The 19,119-nt window shown below is 45.5% G+C and overlaps 1 protein-coding gene across 2 annotated transcripts in view; it reads right to left on the bottom strand.

Moving 5' to 3' along the window:
• Positions 1-18,738, bottom strand: part of GABRE (gamma-aminobutyric acid type A receptor subunit epsilon) — a 69,669-nt gene extending 50,931 nt beyond the window's left edge. For both annotated transcript variants that reach the window (XM_038748221.1, XM_038748222.1), the window contains exons 1-3: positions 17,984-18,738; positions 7,003-7,151; positions 6,434-6,501 (exon numbers count right to left, since the gene is read on the bottom strand). In XM_038748221.1, coding sequence (XP_038604149.1) covers positions 6,434-6,501; positions 7,003-7,151; positions 17,984-18,039 — 273 coding nt within the window. In that variant the 5' untranslated portion in view covers positions 18,040-18,738. The remainder of the gene's footprint in view (positions 1-6,433; positions 6,502-7,002; positions 7,152-17,983) is intronic.
• Positions 18,739-19,119: the final 381 nt, after the last annotated feature.

The following is a 19,119-nucleotide window of genomic DNA, read 5'->3' as shown; positions in this document are numbered from 1 at the left end:
ATTTTATTCCAGTTAGCCTCTATATCTATGTGACTAATGGGAGCAAAGGAAGCTCAGCTCTCCAGAGTTTTAAGAAGGTTGAGTGGGAAGAGAGGCCACTGATGAGCCACAGGAGATGAGACTGAATGCCGAAGTAGACAGTCAGGTGAGGAGGTTGTGAAACCCCCAGAAAGATGGTAGTTTGCCTCGGTGAGAAAAGACACTCAGTGTAGGGGCAGGTGAGTAAGGACAGCCTCTAGAGAAACACACCAGCCTTAGAAAACGATAGGAAACATATCTTTGAAGACCTGATGGGTAGTAAATATTAGGAGTTCAATTATGAATCAGAAATGACTCCATGGCATTTGATAATAATAATAATAATGCAGGATGGTAGAACGATTTGCAGGCAGAAATTATCAATAGGTGCAGAGGGGTTTGAATAGTACTAGAGAGAGGTGACCTTCGGCTAGGGGAACTGGGAGAGAGTATGAATGTTTCAGCCCAAACCATCATGATTAACGCAAAAGGAATTCAAGTGCATGTCCTACTGGCGGTGAGATAGACCTTTTCCTTTTCAACAACTCATGTCTATGCAATACTCATCTGAATCAGTCAATCAATCAATAGAATTCACTGAGCATGTACTGGGGAGAGTACAGTGGAAGTAGTAGAAAAACTGTCCCTGCACTCAAGGAGTTTTAGGAACTCCAGAGGTTTCATCTCCAATTTTAGGTAGGGGTTTAGCTATATTTACGAGTAACAAGAGCATTTGTCTTCCTTACTCAACTCTGAACTCCGTGAGGGCAAGAGATTATGTTTACTACTACTACTATAATTAGTAATAATAACTGTGATGTTGGTTAAAAACTCACCATGTGCCAAGCACTATACTAAGCACTGGAGTAAATACAGGATAATTGGGTTGTACACAGTCAGCGTCCCACTTAGACCTCACAGACTAAGGTGGAGGGAGAACAGTTATTGAATCTCCATTTTACATTTCCATTTTACTCAGGAAAATTGAGGTACAGATGAGTTAATCGGCTTACTCCAGGTCACCCAGCAGACAAGAGCCAGAGTTGGGATTAGAACCCAGGCCCTCTAACTCCCAGGCTTGTGTTCTTTCCACTAGGCTACTGCCAAGTACTTAGTGCAGTGCTCTGCACACCAGAAGGGCTCAACACACTGTAAACACTTGATGAATACTCTTGACTGACTGATGAATGTCTCTAACTCTTAAGGTTGAATCCTTTGGTACCACTGTTTGAGAAAGAATACTGGGCTGGATAGGCTATCCATCTCACCGAAAGGTCATTGCTTATGTTTTTAAGCTTTAATCCAAAGGAAGATTATCTGACTCTGGGAAACAGTCCCAAGGATGAAACACAATTAACAGGGCAGGTTTAAAAAATGAGCCATTTAGATAGGGATTGTTCTTGCGTTGTATAACAATACATATTTGCGCCTTGTCTGCCTTCAAACAGCTCTTAACTAATATAGTTCAATTTGGGTGATGGATGATAGGGGTTCTGCTCATACCTCCTAAGAAGGAGATTTTAAATCACATCTTCTTTTCATTTTTAAAAGTGAACAAAATGAGCTCTGCTTTTTGACATGATTTATCATCTGGAGCCCCAGCCGGAGTGCTGTCTTTATGAGTCCAGGCGATAATACCTACACCTTCTAGAGTATTGTTGCATCTGGCTTCCAACAGCCAGCTCTGAGACCCCAAGGAAACAGGGAGAACTGGTCGTTGGACACATGAGCCATAGGGAGTGTCTGTGTCCCTCCCAGGCCAGATCACTGCTCAACAAGAAGCAACGTGGCCTAGCTGAAAGAGCCTGGGAGTCAGAAGACCTAGGTTCTAATTCTGGCTCCATCTCTTCACTGCTGTATGATCTTGAGCAAGTCACTTCACTTCTCTGTGCCTTAATTACCTCCTCTGTAAAATGGGGACTAACACTACAAAGCAAGCAGCGTGGCTCAGTGGATAGAGCACAGGCTTTGGAGTCAGAGGCCATGGGTTCAAATCCCGGCTCCACCAACTGTCAGCTGTGTGACTTTGGGCAAGTCACTTCACTTCTCTGTGCCTCAGTTACTTCATCTGTAAAATGGGGATTAAAACTGTGAGGCCCCCGTGGGACAACCTTATCACCTTGTAACCTCCCCAGCACTTAGAGCAGTACTTTGCACATAGTAAGTGCTTAACAAATACTATTATTATTATTATTATTATTATTACTAAGCACTGGGGTACATACAAGATAATTAGGTTGAACACAGTCCCTGTCTCACATGAGCCCTGAGTGATAATTATCTTCTAGGTACCCCAGTGCTTAATACAGTGACTAGCACATAATAATGATGGTATTTGTTAAGCACTTACTATGTGCAAAACACTGTTCTAAGTGCTGGGGAGGTTACAGGGTGATCAGGTTGTCCCACCGGGGGCTCACAGTCTTAATCCCCATTTTACAGATGAGGTAACTGAGGCACAGAGAAGTTAAGTGACTTGCCCAAAGTCACACAGCTGACAATTGGCGGAGCTGGGATTTGAACCCATGACCTCTGACTCCAAAGCCCATGCTCTTTTCACTGAGCCACACTGCTTCTAGTGTACCTATGGTGAACTCCAGTAGCAGCTGACGCTCCAGAGGAATTAATTGGCTTGGAAATCCTCAGTACTTCTCTGACCACTTCTGAGATGTTGACTAAAGCCTGTGTCTGTCTGTTTGTTTCTCTCAGTGGCCGAGTTGCCTTGTAACTATAAAATCTCGTTCTGCGTGGCCAGACCCCGAGACGTCATCCTACTCAGCTGGAGGTTAGGCTCTGTCAGCTTGTGCCCTCTGTGGGACAGGGACTGGGGAACTCCAGGAGGGAAGGTATGAGGAAGAAGGACAGTAGTAGGGAGGAAACAGCACCAAGAACTTCTCCAGCATGGAGAAGGGAAGCAAATCCAGTGTAGGGAGAAAAATTGGAAGGAAGGAGTGGGAGCCAGGGGAGAGGAAGAGAGGGGAGCATCAGACTTGTTATCAAAGTAACAGTTGTGGTGTTTGTTGAGGGTTTACTATGGGCCAAGCACTGTATTAAACATCGGGGTTTAATATGAACACATTAGACACAGTCATTGGCCCTCATGGGACTCATATTTTAAGAGGGAGAGAAGAAGTTTTATGCCCATCCTAAAGTTGAGGAAACTAACGCACGAGACTTTAAGTGACTTGACCAAGGTCATCCGGAAAGCAAGGAGCAGAGCCAGGATTAGAATCCAGCTCTCCTGACTCTCAGTCCTGGGTCAGCCAGGCCAAGTACTTGGTAGTTTTTAAGCACTTACTATAGGTTCTAGATGCTGGGGTAGATACAATTTAATTAGGTTGGACACAGTCCTCGTCACATATGGGACTCACAGTCTAGGAGATAGTAGGATTTAATCCCCATTTTACAGATGAGGTATCAGGCACAGAGAAGTTACATAATTTACCCAACAACACACAGCAGGCACGTGGGAGAGCTGGGATTAGAACCCAAATCCTCTGAATCCCAGGCCTGTACTCTTTTCATTAAGCCATGCTGCTTCTCAGAAGAAAGGCCAGGGACAGTTGGAATTAGGTCTCTTGGGTTTTCCAAAGAGCAGACGCTCCTTCCCCCAGATGGCCACCTCCAGATGCCCTCTTGAACTATCCACTAGGCAAGCTCCTGCTCAACTCACCGTGTGAGTATTTTTCCTGTCAGCAAGGCTCCAGCTGCGTAAATCTGTCCATCGAAAGCTGTTTCCCCACCAGAGCCCTGCAGATGTGGGTAATTTCCAAGAGATAGTCACGCTTAATGCTCTTTACTTACACTGACTGCACAGTGGGTCTTTATGAGACTCTGGGGGCTTCAGCTTTCTAATTTTAATTCAACTAAATATTAATAAAAATCACTTCCTTCCAACAATAAGAGGGACCACATAACCCCAAATCCCTCTCGTGACAGCAGTGTTTTGGAAAGAGCCAGGGAGGGGCTTTTTTGTAGATTGAGGATCTAGCAGGGGTCGGGGGAGAAGAGGGACCCTCAGGGAGTTGTCCTAGGGGACAAATCTCACCTCCACCTCTCTCATCATCTCCACAAGCCTAGAATCACCTACATTAATATTGATTCATTTACTACCATCATCAATTAGTATTTACCCAGCAGCCAATGGAAGCCAGGGGCTCTGGAAGAACTGTAGGGGCTTAGTGAGTGGCATTGTCCACGGCCATAGCAGGTGGCAGAACATCACAGACCCAAGAGCAGATTGGTAGGATGAGTTTGAGGAACTCTCTTCGACTCCCCCCTTCTGCCTCCCCCCACTTCCCGCCCAAAAGTCAGACACTCGGGGAGACAGTGGAAAGATTCCTAGCCAACCTACATTAATCAGTACATTGATTATATTAATCAAGTGCTTACTGTGCTAAGCCTCCTCTTGTCCTATGCCATCAATTCGTTTCTGACCCATAACGACACTACAGATGCATCTCTCCCAGAATGCCCCGCTTTCCATCTGCGATCATTCTGGTAGTGTATCCGTAGAGTTTTCTTGGTAAAAATCCAGAAGTGGTTTACCATTGCCTCCTTCCTCGCAGTAAACTTGAATCTCTGCCCTCAACTCTCTCCAGTGCCGCTGCTGCCCAGCACTAAGCCGCCGGGAGAGTACGATACAATAAAGTTGCTAGAGGCGGTCCTTGTCCTCAAGAATCTTACAATACGGTGGAGGGGCTTACACAGCTTCCAAGGCTTCAGGAATGGAGAGGGAACCATTCCCATGAATAAAAGGGAAAAAATAATGACCCAAAGGAACTGAAAAGCAGGTAAATCAGCTCCAAATCTGAACAGTGGAAAGACGGGGAAGGGCCCGAAGCCACAGATTGGCTAGTCTTCCACTTGTCAGCTAAGTTTGGTTTTGTTCAAAACCTAACAGATGTTGTCTTTATGTTGGCACAGAGAAGGAAGATTTAGTAAACCTGATGGTTGTCTGTAACAGCCAGATGGGTATCCATCTCTCAGGCAGTGCAATGGAAGCAAAGCGGAGAAATGGAAGCAATTCTGGGTAATCACGTCATTTGTTTCTGTGGCTTCCTCCTCTCCCCACTGCTTTTCTCTCAGTCCCTGTGTGCCAGAGGTGCACTGTTGCAGTTAGAGCCAATTCATGTTCTGCCGCAATGAGCCACTGCTTTCGTAGCCTGGCTAAGTGGAATGAAATTCCATTGACCTGACTCAAGAACTGATAGTCTGAATGAAACCCTTCTCCCCTTGCCAAGCAAAGCCTGCCCTGCCCCATAGTAAAGATAATATTTGTTAAGTGCATAATATTTGCTATGCACCAATCACTGTACTAAGTGCTGGGGTAGACACAAGATAAATCCCTGTCCCTCACTGGGCTCACAGTCTAAGTAGGAGGGAGAACAGGGGTTTAATCCCCATGAAAAGTAACATGACCTAGTGGAAAAAGCACAGGCTGAGTCACAGGACCTGGGTTCTAATCCAAGCTCTGCCAGCTGCTTGCTATGTGATCTTAGGCAAATCATTTAACTTCTCTGTGCTTCAGTTATCCTGTTTTCTTTCCTACTTAGGCTGTAAGTAGGCAGCCTACTTTAAGACGATTGAATGAATGAATGTAAGCCCCATGCAGGACAGGGACTGTGTCCAACTAATGGATTTGCTCCTACCCCAGCACTTAGAAGAGTGTTTTACACACACTAAATGCTTAACAAATACCCTAAAAACAAACATTTTACAGATGGGGAGACTGAGGCATGGAGAAGTTAAGGGACTTGTCCAAGGTCACTAAGCAGCCAGGTAGAAAAACTGGGATTAGCATCCAGCTCCTCTGACATCTCATATAAACTCTTTGCCCTTGGCCATGCCTTATCACCCAGCTCTCCTCTTTCTCACACCAGCTATCAGGCAGGGAGTTTGTACCGAAGACTGCCCCATTGTTCCACTCCAGAAAGAACACAAACTGGAACTGAACTGTAAGCTCTTTGTGGGGAGGGAATGTGTCTATTCATTGTTGTACTGTATTCTCCCACGTGCTTAGTACAGTGCTCTGTACACAGGAAGAGCTCAATAAATATGATTGACAATGACCACGTGTCAGAGACCTCGATCTATAGAACAGAAGCACATTCAAATCCGAGATAGGAAATGGCCACGGGGGACTTGGTGGACATTTGATATCTTATTTCTTGTCCCTCAGAGGATTGATCCACTGTAGATGGACAACCTACATATGAAACATTTATTTTGAAATTAAGCAAAACCTACTGGTTTCCGATACAGATTTGGCTTGGAATCTGAAAAATTTGGCTAAAGTAAAGATATGCTCAGATGAAAAGACATGCTCTAAGGACTTCATTTCCTCTTTTTCTCTCAGCAATTCCCATCTTCCCCCATTCTTCCAAATCTCCCCCAACCCAGGCCCAGCACTCACCATCTGGATGACAGACACCGGACCGATGCTGTTCACATAAATATCCACATCGATGTACGTGGGCTTGACTGAAATCAGAGCAAGGTAGGCATAAGTAAGTTGTAGGTGAGCGAAAGGTGAAGCTAGCAGGGAGGGCAAGGACCAAGGAGATGAGAAGGGGGTTGGTCTGGGCTGGGGACTCCCAGGAGATCCACTCCCACCAGATCAACCTGCTTCCGTACCTCAACCAATCCAGAAAGTAGGGAAAGGGGAGATGATGAATTCCCCCCCAGAACTAGAACATGGATCTGGAGTTGGAGGAAGGTCATTCCCAGCAACCTTGGGGGCTGGAATTCATTCATTCATTCATTCATACGGTTGAATGAATGAATGGAATGGACAGGACCTAGCTACTGGGGTCCAGTCCATGAGGCAGAGAACTCAGCCCTCAATGGGGTAACAGGCTGTGATTTTCACTCCCCCTGACACTCACCCCCTTGGACTAATAGTCACCCTCCACCTCCCGTGAGATGGCCCCTCCTCCCACACAGAGGCCTTCTTGGAGGACACCAGCTCTGAATGGTACTTACTGCCAATGTCAGGTCTCAGCTTGTTGTCATAGTTCAGTAGCAGCGTGTTCAGGATCTGGGTGGCATCGGTCTCATGGGTCCTTGGTGTCAGGACCCAGGTCTTATTGATGCTGAGATAATCATAGTCATACTCCTCCGTACTGTCTGTCCTGGGGGAAACAGGTGCGGAGTAAGGAGAGAGCTACACACAGCCACAGAATTGCGAAAGCACCGTAACTTGGGATCTCTCTGGGGAAAAGTGTCATTTGGCTTCTTCCTTCTCAACCTCTCAGCTCTGAGGAAGGGTTTTGGGTTTCTTTCTTTCTTATCATACCTTAGATCAATAGGCAATGCCACTTACATCTACTGTACTCTGCCAAGTGCTTAGGGAAGTGCTCTGTACCCAGTATAGACTAGTAAATACTGTTGATTGAAATCTGACTCAGCCAATGGGTCATCCAACCCAGAGTCCTCTCTCCTACAGTAGCAATAAGACACATAGAAGAACTCCACTGCAAGATTATAAACTCTACCACCAGACTGTAAGCGTCTTGAGGGCAGGGATCAGGCCTACCAATTCTATTGTACTGTACTCTCCCAAATGCTTAGTACAGAGCTCTGCATACTTTAAGCACTCAATCAATATCATTGGTTGATTGAATGATGGGATTGCTGGCAGAGGTAGCAGTGAGATTGCTTGAGCCAATAAATGGCTCCATAGTCAGGGAGAGAGAGTAGAGGGAGATTCAAATCCAGATCTTTCCTTGGATCCCTCTATTTTAAAAGTCAGTCATCCTAAAGAAACAGAGCCCAGAAATCTACCAAAGAGCAAGTCTTTCAGCTGGGACAGGCTCAAAATTAAGAATCCGGAGAAGCCCGGGACCCTGTCAGACTAGCAGAGAAGTAGTGTAGCCTCGGAGTCAGAAGGGTCTGAGTTCTAATCCCAGCTCTACCACTTATCTGCTGTTTGACCTTGGGGAAGTCATTTCACTTCTCTATGCCTCAGTTACCTCATCTGTAAGATGGGAATTAAGACTGGACTGTGAGCTCTATGTGTCCATGGACTGTGTCCTCTATGTGTCCATGGACTGTGTCAAACTTGTTTGATTGTATCTACCCCAGCAATTAGTACAGTGCCTGGCACATAGTAAGCACTTAAACACTATTTTTAAAAAAAACCCAAAAAAGAACTATTTGGTGATTTTCTAACATACTGGAGCAGGCTAAATCACTCACTCAGTATGTAATAACAGTTGCAGCCTGGCGTTGCTTTTCATCAAAATATCGCAAAGTGCTCTATCTATCACCCCTAGATCTCCCAATCTCCTGAGGGAGGGTGACATTGACACCTCCAGCTTAAGGTGAAATACTGAGTCCTAGGGAAGTCCGAGGTTGCCAGAGATTAACCAGTGTCTCCTCAGGCTACTGGCCAGTTTCATTAGCTGCCCTGAATCTCTTATTGGAAGAAAAAGTATATATTGAGTACATATGGTCCTCTGGCTACAAGGACAGGGTTAGTGGTCTGAACAACTCCAAAGGTGAGCACAGAGCCAGGCCCAGGTGGGCTACCTTGGTTGTAGAGAATCAGTGTCATCTAGTGGATAGATTATAGGCCTGGGAGCCAGAAGGACCTGGGTTCTAATCCTGCCTCTACCACTTGTCTGCTGTGTGATCTTGGGTGAGACAGTTCACTTCTCTGTGCCTCATTTATCTCATCTGTAAAATGGGGATTAAGACTGCGAGCATCATGTGGGACAGAGACTGTGTCCAATTGAATTGCTTGTATTCACACCCAGCACTTAGTACAATGCCTGGCACAGAGTAAGTGCTTAACAAATACCACAAATATATGGTTAATATTATTAGTCCTACCAGGGAGACTATGGAAGATGCCCCAGCTCCTTACTCTAAAGGCCGGCTCCCTCTTAACTGGAGGGAACCGAGTCTCCTGGTCTGGGGAAAGCCTTTCTGATTCTTGGTTGAATATGCCAGTTCTGTGAACTGCCATCAGTTAATCAATCAGTTGCATTAATTGAGAGTTTAGTGTGTGCCCAGCACTGTACTAAGCCCTTGGGAGAGTACAACATGAGAGAGTTGATAGACATTCCCTACCCACAAGGAGCTCATAGTCCAGAGGATGACCTAACAGTCTAGAGGACTGAGCTGAGAGGAAAAACACAAAACCACAAGATCCTCCCCTATTTCGAGAGGTAAATTTAGCCTTGCAATATTTCATGGAGCAAAGGAGTTCAAAGGATGGAGAATTTTTAAAAGAACTCCAGTTTATACTGACATTTTCTGTCCTGTAATAGGGTTTTAAGGGCCTACTCTCTCATACCTCCAGTTTATTTAGAGCAGCATTTCATTCATTCATTCAATCATATTTATTGAGCACTTACTGTGTGCAGAGCACTGTACTAAATGCTTGGGAAGTACAAGTTGGCAACATATAGAGACGGTCCCTACCCAACTACGGACTCACAGTCTAGAAGGGAGAGACAGACAACAAAACATGTAGGGAGATGTGGCCTAGTGGAATGAATGTGAACCTGGAAGTCAGAGGATCTGGGTTCTAATCCCATCTCTGCCACTTTGCTGTGTGTCTTTGGATAAGTCACTTAACTTCTCTGTGCCTCAGTTTGCTCAAGTGTAAAATGGCCCGGCACTCCCTTCCCCTCCATATATGACAGACCACTACTCTCCCCATCTTCAGAGATTTATTGAGGCCACATCACCTCTAAAAGGCCTTCCCTTATTAAACCCACTTTTCCAGTGCTCCCTCTTCCTTCGGTGTCATCTGTGTACTTGATCAGTGACCTTTGGGCATTTGATATTTTCCTCAATCATCACTTTTATTGAGTGCTCATGTGCAGAACACTGTACTAAGTGCTTGGGAGAGTACAATATAACAGAGGTGGTAGACATTCCCTGCCCCTACCAAGCTTGCAATCTAGAATGGGAGGGAACAATATAAATAAATTACAGATGTGCACATAAGTGCTTTCAGGCTGAGTGAGGGATACCCCCTTCCCCACCCCACAGCACTTGTGTATATTTGTACATATTTATTTTTCTATTTATTTTATTAATGATGTGCATATATCTATAATTCTATTCATCCTTTTTGATGCTATTGATGCCTGTCTCCCCCTTCTAGACTGTGTACCCGTTGTTGAGTAGGGATCATCTCTATCTGTTGCCAAATTGTACTTTCCAAGCACTTAGTACATTGCTCTGCACACAGTAAGTGCTCAGTAAATACGATTGAATGAATGAATGAATAAAGGGTGCAAAACCAAGTGCATAGGTGGCACAGAAGGGAGTGAAAGAAGTGGAAATGAGGGTTTAGTCAGGGAAGGCCTCTTGGAGGAGATAGGCCTTCAATAAGGCTTTGAAGGTTGGGAGAGTCATTGTCTGTCAGTAATGAAGGTGGAGGGGGGGGCGGAGGCAGGATGTGGGCGAGAGGTGGGCGGCAAGATAGATGAGATGGAAGTAGAATGAGTGAGTTGGCATTGGAGGAGTCAAGTGCGCGGGCTAAGTTGTAGTAAGAAAGCAGCAAGATAACGTAGGAGAGGGCAAGGTGATTGCTCTAAAGCCAGTGATAAGGAGTTTCTGTTTGATGCCGAGGTGGTTGGGTAACCAATGGAGCCTCTTGAGGAGTGGGGAAACATGGACTTAACATTTTTGTAGAAAAATGATCTGGGCAGCAGTGAAATATGGGCTGGAGTAGGGAGAGACAGGAGGCAGGGAGGTCAGCAAGGAGGCTGATAGGATAATCAATGTGGGAGAGGATAGATGCTTGGATTCATGTGGTAGCAGTTTGGATGGAGAGGAAAGGGTGCATTTTAGCCATGTCGTGGAGGTTGAACCAACAGGATTTGGTGACAGATTGAATATGTGGGTGGCCCAACAGCAACTGTGTACATTTCTATAAATCATATATTATATGTTATTTATTTATATTAATGTCTGTCTCCTTCTCTAGATTGTAAGCTCATTTTGGGCAGGAAAGTGTCGACCAACTTTTTTGTACTGTACTCTCCCAACTGCTTAGTACAGAGCTCTGCAAATGGTAAATCCCGTAAATCCCACTGATGAGGATAAAATGGGGATTCAATAACTGTTTTCTCACCTACTGAGAATATGAGCACCCTTTGGGCTAGGGACAGAGTCCAAACTGATTCACTTGTATATTCACTAACACTAAGAATGGTGCCCAAGAGAAAGTAAGCACTTAACAAGGTCCATAAAACAAACAGAACAATTATTTCCTCACCCTAACATTTGTGTACTTACCCTATATCACTTGATTCATTCAGTGGTATTTATTGAGCATTTACTGTGTGCAAAGCACTGTACTTGGTCATGGGTTCGAATCCCAGCTCTGCCACTTATCGGCTGTGTGATTTTGGGCAAGTCACTTAACTGCTCTGTGCCTCAGTTACCTCACCTGTAAAATAGGGACTGAGATTGTGAGCCCCACATGGGACAACCTGATTACCTTGTATCCTCCCCCACCACACAATGCTTAGAACAGTGCTTTGCATATAGTAAGCACTTAACAAATACCATTATTATTATTCTTACTAAATGCTTGGGAGAGTATAACAATGAAACAGACATATTCTTTGCCCACAATGAGCTTTACAATCTGTCCCCTCCCCCTACCTATAAGCTCATCCTCTTTATACACTGTTGTCTCTTGTACCTGTAATTTCTTTGGGGACCTTCTTTCTCACCCACTAGATTATAAACTACTTCAGCACAGTGGTCACATCTATTTACCCTATAATAATACTGATGGTATTTGTTAAGCACTTACTATGTGCCAAGCACTCTTCTAAGCATTGGGGGAGATACAAGGTAATTAGGTTGCCCCACGGTCTTAATCCCCATTTGGCAGATGAGGTAACTGAGGCACAGAGAAATTAGGTGACTTGCCCATAGTCACACAGCTGATAAGTGGCAAAGCCGGGATTAGAACCCATGATCTCTGACTCCCAGGCACGGGTTGTTTCCACTAAGCCACACTGCTATAGTGCTCTCCCAAGCCCTTAATACTGTACCCGATGCACATTAAGTGCCTAATAAATACTATTGATTGAGATGAGGCTCAGTAAATGCCCAATAAATATGATTGATTGATAGGAACCTCAAACTCATTCTTCTTAAGGTCAGCAATTCATACCTGGAGAAGCCCAGAGCAGCAGATAGGCTCCTCAGGACAGTCCTAAGGTTTCTGTAGGGTAAAACCAGAGAACTTTCCCCAGGGTCCAAAGAAAGGTGCCTTCATCTCTAGAAAGGGACTCTCCTTGGAGGTAGAATGAATGACCAGACCTAGCTCAGGCCACCTGAATAATAATAATTTGGTGTTCGTTAAGCACTTACTATGTGCCAAGCACTGTTCTAAGCACTGAAAATAATATAATGATGGCATTTGTTAAGCGCTTACTACATGCAAAGCACTGTTCTAAGTGCTGGGAGAATACAAGGTGATCAGGTTTTGATGATGATGATGGCATTTGCTAAGCACTTACTACGTGCAAAGCACTGTTCTAAGCGCTGGGGAGGATACAAGGTGATCAGATTGGCCCACGTGGGCTCACAATCTTAATCCCCATTTTACAGATGAGGTAACTGAGGCACAGAGAAGTTAAGTGACTTGCCCAAAGTCATACAGCTGACAAGCAGCAGAGCTGGGATTTGAATCCATGAACCCAGGTGGGGCTCACAGTCTTAATCTTTTAGACTGTGAGCCCACTGTTGGGTAGGGACTGTCTCTATGTGTTGCCAATTTGTACTTCCCAAGCGCTTAGTACAGTGCTCTGCACATAGTAAGCTCAATAAATACGATTGATTGATTGATTGATTAATCCCCATTTTACAGATGAGGTAACTGAGACACTGAGAAGTTAAGTGACTTGCCCAAAGTCACACAGCTGACAGTTGTGGAGCTGGGGTTTGAACCCATGACCTCTGACTCTCAAGTCTGGGCTCTTTCCACTGAGCCATGCTGCTTGGATGCCTATGGCAGGATCTCCACGTGAGCCTGCTGCAATGGAGAAGCCAGGTTGCAAAACTCAGAACATTGACACTCTTAGCAAAACCCAGAATGTTACATGGACACTCCTAGCAAAACCAAGATCATTACAAGGACACTACTTGTAGACTTTTTGCTTCTGCCAATCTCACCTTTGGCCATGATATTTCAGTTAGGATTGTTTGTCATACACTCGGGCTCCGGGAAAGGTTCTGTCTCCTTTCTCTGCACAGGGATGCTCAGCATCAGCTGAATGAGTAGCTGCAATACTGTAGGGACATTGCTTTGGGAGAGGAGCTGCCTCAGGGAGCTGACAGCTTGGGGGGGGTAGGGGGAAGTTGTGGGTCCAGGACATGAGGGGTGATAGGTAGAGGGGGTAGATAAATGCAGTGTTCAGTTCCAGATGTATATGTATGCTTACTCATTAGAGAGTATGTTCCTCTTATAGAACTTGTCACCGTTGCCTGGGAGTCACTGGGGGTCCCACTCGAAGAAAGGACAATTTGTTCGCTTGAAGCAATTTCTGGAACTGCAGGAGCCCAGGGCATGCTGGAGACATGGTCTTGGCCCTGGAGGCTGGCTGCTCACTGGAGCAATTCAGACACAGTGTCCGGGAGCAGTTCAAGGCACTTTGTGTTTTTTGTAGCTGTGTATTTTGAGCCTGTCTTTGATGGGCAATGGCTGATGACTTTTTAGGAAGTAGTGGAGCTGCAGACAGATGGGTGTCCAAAAGGGAATAGGACAAACTGTGATTTAATGTGTGGTGAAAAGACCAATCCGTAAATCAATCAATGGTATTCACTGAGGATTCACTCTGTGCTTAGCACTATACTAAGCACTTGGGAAAATAAGTTTATTGTTATACTGTACCCTCCCAAGCATTTAGTAATAATAATAATAGTGATGATGATGATGGCATTTATTAAGAACTTACTATGTGCAAAGCACTGTTTTAAGCGCTGGGGAATTTACAAGGTGATCAGGTTGTCCCACGTGGGGCTCACAGTCTTAATCCCCATTTTACAGAGGAGGTAACTGAGGCCCACAGAAGTGAAGTGACTTGCCCAAAGTCACACAGCTGACAAGTGGTAGAGCCAGGATTTGAACCGATGACCTCTGACTTCAAAGCCCGGGCCCTTTCTGCTGAGCCACGTTCTTTGCACGCAGTAAGCACTCAAACATGATGATTGACATGATCTCTGACCTCAAGGAGCTTATAGAAAGCTTAGGAAGGACAAAAGAGAGCTAATAATAATGATAGTTGTATTTGTTAAGGGCCTACTTGTGTGACAAGGAAGGGACTGTGTAGTGGGATTGGTTCACGATAATCAGGTTGGACACAGTTTCTGTCCTACATGGGGGTCACAGTCCAAGTAGGAGAGAAAAGATATGAGGAAATTGAGGCATAGAGAAGCTAAGTGGTTATTCAATCAAAGTAGCTAAGGGCTCCTATTTGAACTGGATGGATAATCCTGATTTACCTTGAGCAAACCAATTAAGGGGAGGAATAAACATTAGGGCTTGACCTTCTGAACTGCTGATCCTATGAACCTATTAGATGATGGAGCCTTACCTCATTCAGTCAATAACTGGTATTTACTTGATGCTTACTGTGAGCCTAACACTGTAGGAAGCACTTGGGAGACCACAATAGAGTAGGTCCCTGTCCTCAAGAAGCTTATGTGTAATAAAAATAAGAATATTTGTTAAGCGCTTTTTTATGGCATTTATTAAGCACTTACTATGTGGAAAGTATTGTTCTAAGTGCTGGGGAGGTTACAAGGTGATCAGGTTGTCCCAAGGGGGCTCACAGTCTTAATCTCCATTTTACAGATGAGGGAACTGAGGCCCAGAGAAATTAAGTGACTTGCCCTAAGTCACACAGCTGACAAGTGGCAGAGCCAGGATTTGAACCCATGACCTCTGTCTCCAAAGCCCGTGATCTTTCCATTGAGCCACGGTACTCAGCCCAGGGGATAGATACATGAAAATTAGGTCATATTTTGTGGATTCAGGTGGGATTGGGGGAGTCTAATCATTGATACCCAAACCCTAAAGCAGGGTCTCAGCATTCAACTGAATTTTTCTTTCTGCCACCCTGAAGGGGAAGAGCTATCAGAATAGAAGGGTCAGGGAGGAGGGTTAACCTTGATGCCTTTCCAAATCACATTCATCAAACCACTGGTCCAAATACAAAGGACAAGAAAGAGGAGGACAAGTGAGTGGCCAAGTCATGTGCCAGAGTAGAGTGCCAGGGCATGGGGAGGGAGAAGAGTGACTCTCCAGGAGGTGGAGGTCCTGGCCCTGGTGATGGGAAGGAGAGGGTGGCGAGCAGAGTAGATACCAAAGTCCAACCCCTAGAAATGCTGAGCACCCCTGGAGCCCAGAGATCATGTAATTGGAGAGTGGGAAGCCCCAACATCACTCTGGAATGTGTTAAGCTCTTAGCAATGTTTCAATTAGTTCAAAGGATAATGAACAGATAAATGGGAAAAATCTACACCATTTCTAATACCAAAAATGCATAATCTCAACAGGAACCAGGGGAGAAACGGAGCCTACACTTTACAGGAAAAGATCTGTGCCACCTTTGAATATTACATCCTAAATGGTCCCTCTTTCCAAGATCCTTCTGAAGTCTCTTTAAGGGGGACCAAAACCTAAAAATCTCCAGGAATTTCTCAAGTGACAGTCCCCAGCTTTTTTGATGAGTGGGTAGTCTGGGGAAGAGAATGATCTTTTAGAACAAAAGCTCTACAGATGACAAGGCATGGAATTTGTTATTAAAGCTGATAGAGTTTTTCCTACTAGGGAACTGGCGTTCCAGGCTGTCACTGAGTATGCAGGTGCCTAGGTGCCCGCTTCTACCCTCACAAAGCTCTCAATTTGACAGGCCCACACCCAAGCCTTAAACTCAGAAAATCTGGAAGCCTCCAGCCCTAGGATCCAGCCCCACACCTCTCCTCTGGGTGTAGCAATGTGCCCCAGGATGGACACTGTCACTCGTGGACTAAAGTGACTAGGTTTCATGCTCCCAACCCCTGACGGCATTTGTAATGGGATTTGATCAGCTTTAAATTTCCTTTTTCTGCCAATGAGCTCCAGTCAGTAAAATCCTACTTCCAGGGGGCCCTGAGAGCAATGGTCTGCTGACAAAATGCTCTTTTCCCCATCCAGCAATAACACTCACCAGCAGGACTAGCAAAAACTATAAGACGTTTGTGTTTTGGGCTTTCATCCCTATTTGCAGCAAAGCTTTGCAAATTGTATACTCCCAAATAGGTTCAAATCCCATCGCACCACATCCTGTGGTTTCAGACTCCAATTGGCATGAATAGCTGGGTTGGGGTATGGGGAAGCTCCCCAAAGACAGTGAGTTTCCTACCTGTGGAATATATCTCCACTCTGCTATGTCTTGTTCCGGCTAGTTAAAATCCCAGGACAACCTGAGGCTCCCCAATTCAGGTCCTTCCCCTAGATGAACTAGATAGTCTTGGTTCACTTGCCCTCAAGATAAGCCAGGAGGTCTCAGGGAGGGTACTTGTTGAGTGCTTACTGTGTGCAGAGCACTGTACTAAGTATTTGGGAGTGTACAGGACAACAGAGTTGGCGGACAGGTTCCCTGACCATTAGGAGTTTACACTCTAGAGACAGACATAAATATAATTAAATTCCCCAGCCTTTCAAATCTGAAAGTCTTCACCTTCCCCCATCTCTCCAACCTTGTACCCCAGGTGCATCAGAATAGAGGTGTCCAACAGAAACGAGGCAATTTGGGAAAAATAAAACAATAGTGTGTGAAAGGAAAGTCCAGACTGGACAGCATTTGAAAATAACCTATATGGAGTGAAAGACCTTGTTTTTCCTTAAAGAAACAACAGCATAGCTCAGGATCTATTTCTTTTTCACAGGCAAACTCAAAAGACCCAAAGAGGGAATGAGAGAAAGGAAAGAACTGAAAGAAAACCTGCTGCTTTGACTTTTTGAGAATCAAAATCTATTCTGAGCTCGTTGCTTTAGAAATCAGAGATGACTTAAAAAAATACCCTCCCCCAGAGGCTTAGACAACATCCGTGTCGCGAAGCTGGGGAAGAGAACTCTCTGCTCCTTGCCAGGACGCCCAGGTTCTGGCGGGCTCGGTGGAGGCGGCAAGCAGCCTTGGGGGAGGAACTGACTTGGCCCGAAAGCAAGGAGAGAGGGGGAGAGAAAGGAGAGAGAAGTGGGGGGGTGGGGGGGGAAGAGAGACAGAGAGAGAGAGAGAAAGAAATGTGAATATGAGCTTGTGCAGTCTGACATTCCCACACAGCTTGGTAACAATCCCCCTATTCCCCACTACCGCCTTACCATCTCCTAAATCAGCCCCTTGGTTAATGGGGCAAAATCCATTCCCTAGCAAACCAGGCAGGAGAGATTGGAAAGGGCCTTCAATGTTGCCACACTGCTCTCTCTCCGCCCCGACTGGCATGGAGGGTTGCAAGGGGGTGGGAAAGGGACCCTGACCTTGCCTGTGGTCCTTGTGGAAGGGTTGGATTTTTTTAGATAAGGAGAGGCCCGAAGGGGCAGAGGCTGTGCCTCCTGAAAGGGAAGGAGTGAGGGAGAGAGGGAGGGAGGAAAAGAGGGAGAGTATCAATCCAGCCCTGGCTCAGGACAGTGGTTCCTAAGAACCTTTCTTCCTCCCTCCTTCAGATGTTAAAGGACATTTCCAGATATATCAACTCCTTCTCTGTCACCTGGCAGGCAATGACCCTCAGGGGCAGAGGCCATCACGAGCAAGTAGGCAGCAGCAGGGGTACTGCACAGATTTCACCTTCTGGGAATGAGAACGGGGCTGGGGAAAGGCTGGGGGAAGGGAGGGAGATAGAGGTTGAGGGATTAATTAAAAGGGCTTGAGGGAAGGGTTGCGGGGTGGGGGAACAGGAGGAGGAGGTTGAGGAGGTTAAATAGCCAAGTAAGCATTCTCACCTGATCTGGAGGGCAGGGTAGATAGTCAGGTATATCAGGAGAACTTTCCCAGCCATTTCAAAGGCAACAGTCAGATCGTTTCTCTGGTAGACGTCCACATAAAGAGAAGCAATTCAGAGGGTTTGCTGAGAATCTTGCTGGCCCCCTGATTTCCTCTCACTACGCTCCCAAACCAAAAATCACATCTGTCCAAATGAGCTGCAGCTGGGATCTGTGGGAGCTACTATGGAGAGAGGAAAACACTTGTAGAAATCAAAAGAAGATGGAAATAGAAGACAGCAAAGAATAGGATTTTTTTTGAGAGCGAGAGAGAGAAAGAAGTAACGGATGGGAGAATCCAAGTTCAGAAGGATGAAAATAAACAGTGTGTTCTGCAAAGCATCTTTCTCTTCAGCAAGTTGAGAACGGGCTCTTGTGCCATGCCCTCTCTAGGAGCAGCCTGAATACCCAAGATCCTTGTAGAAGAGGTCCCCCCCAACCCCAGTTTGACTTGTCCTCTCCCCAAACACAGCAGTTAGTTGTCTCTCCCGAGCCCTGTGGGGTAGGCAGAGCCGTCGGCACCAGAAACCCCACCGGTTGATATTGCAGCTTTAGGTACACAGATCCTCATCCTCTCTCTATATCTTTTCCTCTTGCCCGAGCTTCCCCCAACACCACCTGGTCCTTTTTCTGTTTTTAGGTTGGCAATCTTCCCTTCTACATCCTTGTCAAGATAGGAATAAAAGTTGGGCATTTCTTAACCTACTCCTTGGCAAAAAAAGGAGCAGAAAGCAAGAGAGAGGAAGAGACATACAGACAGAGTGGGAGAAAGTGATGCTAAAAAGATTCCACTCCAGGGTCCTAAGTCCCTCCCTTTTCCAGGCATTTTCTGAAGATCTCAGCACTTGAGGCTAGGCAAGAGTTAAGATTCCATTGCCTTGCCAACCTCAAAGAAGACCCTTAAAAAAGTTACAGTTGCCCTGCTGACAAGGGGTGACTCCCAAAACAAAGGAAAACATGCCATTTTGTGTCAGAGAACTGTAAGCCCGAGCTTTAAAGAGAGAGGAAAATGGAATTCATTAGCCCCAGTAAAGATCTTGCTTGCTCTCGCTTTATGTAATAAAGCTTAACAAGGTCAACTTGCTAGTCAAAATACT

This window comes from Tachyglossus aculeatus, chromosome 6 (assembly GCF_015852505.1).
Source record: "Tachyglossus aculeatus isolate mTacAcu1 chromosome 6, mTacAcu1.pri, whole genome shotgun sequence".
NCBI lineage: Eukaryota > Metazoa > Chordata > Mammalia > Monotremata > Tachyglossidae > Tachyglossus > Tachyglossus aculeatus.
Note: the sequence above shows the minus strand (reverse complement) of the source record. Positions and strands in the feature narration are given on the sequence as shown.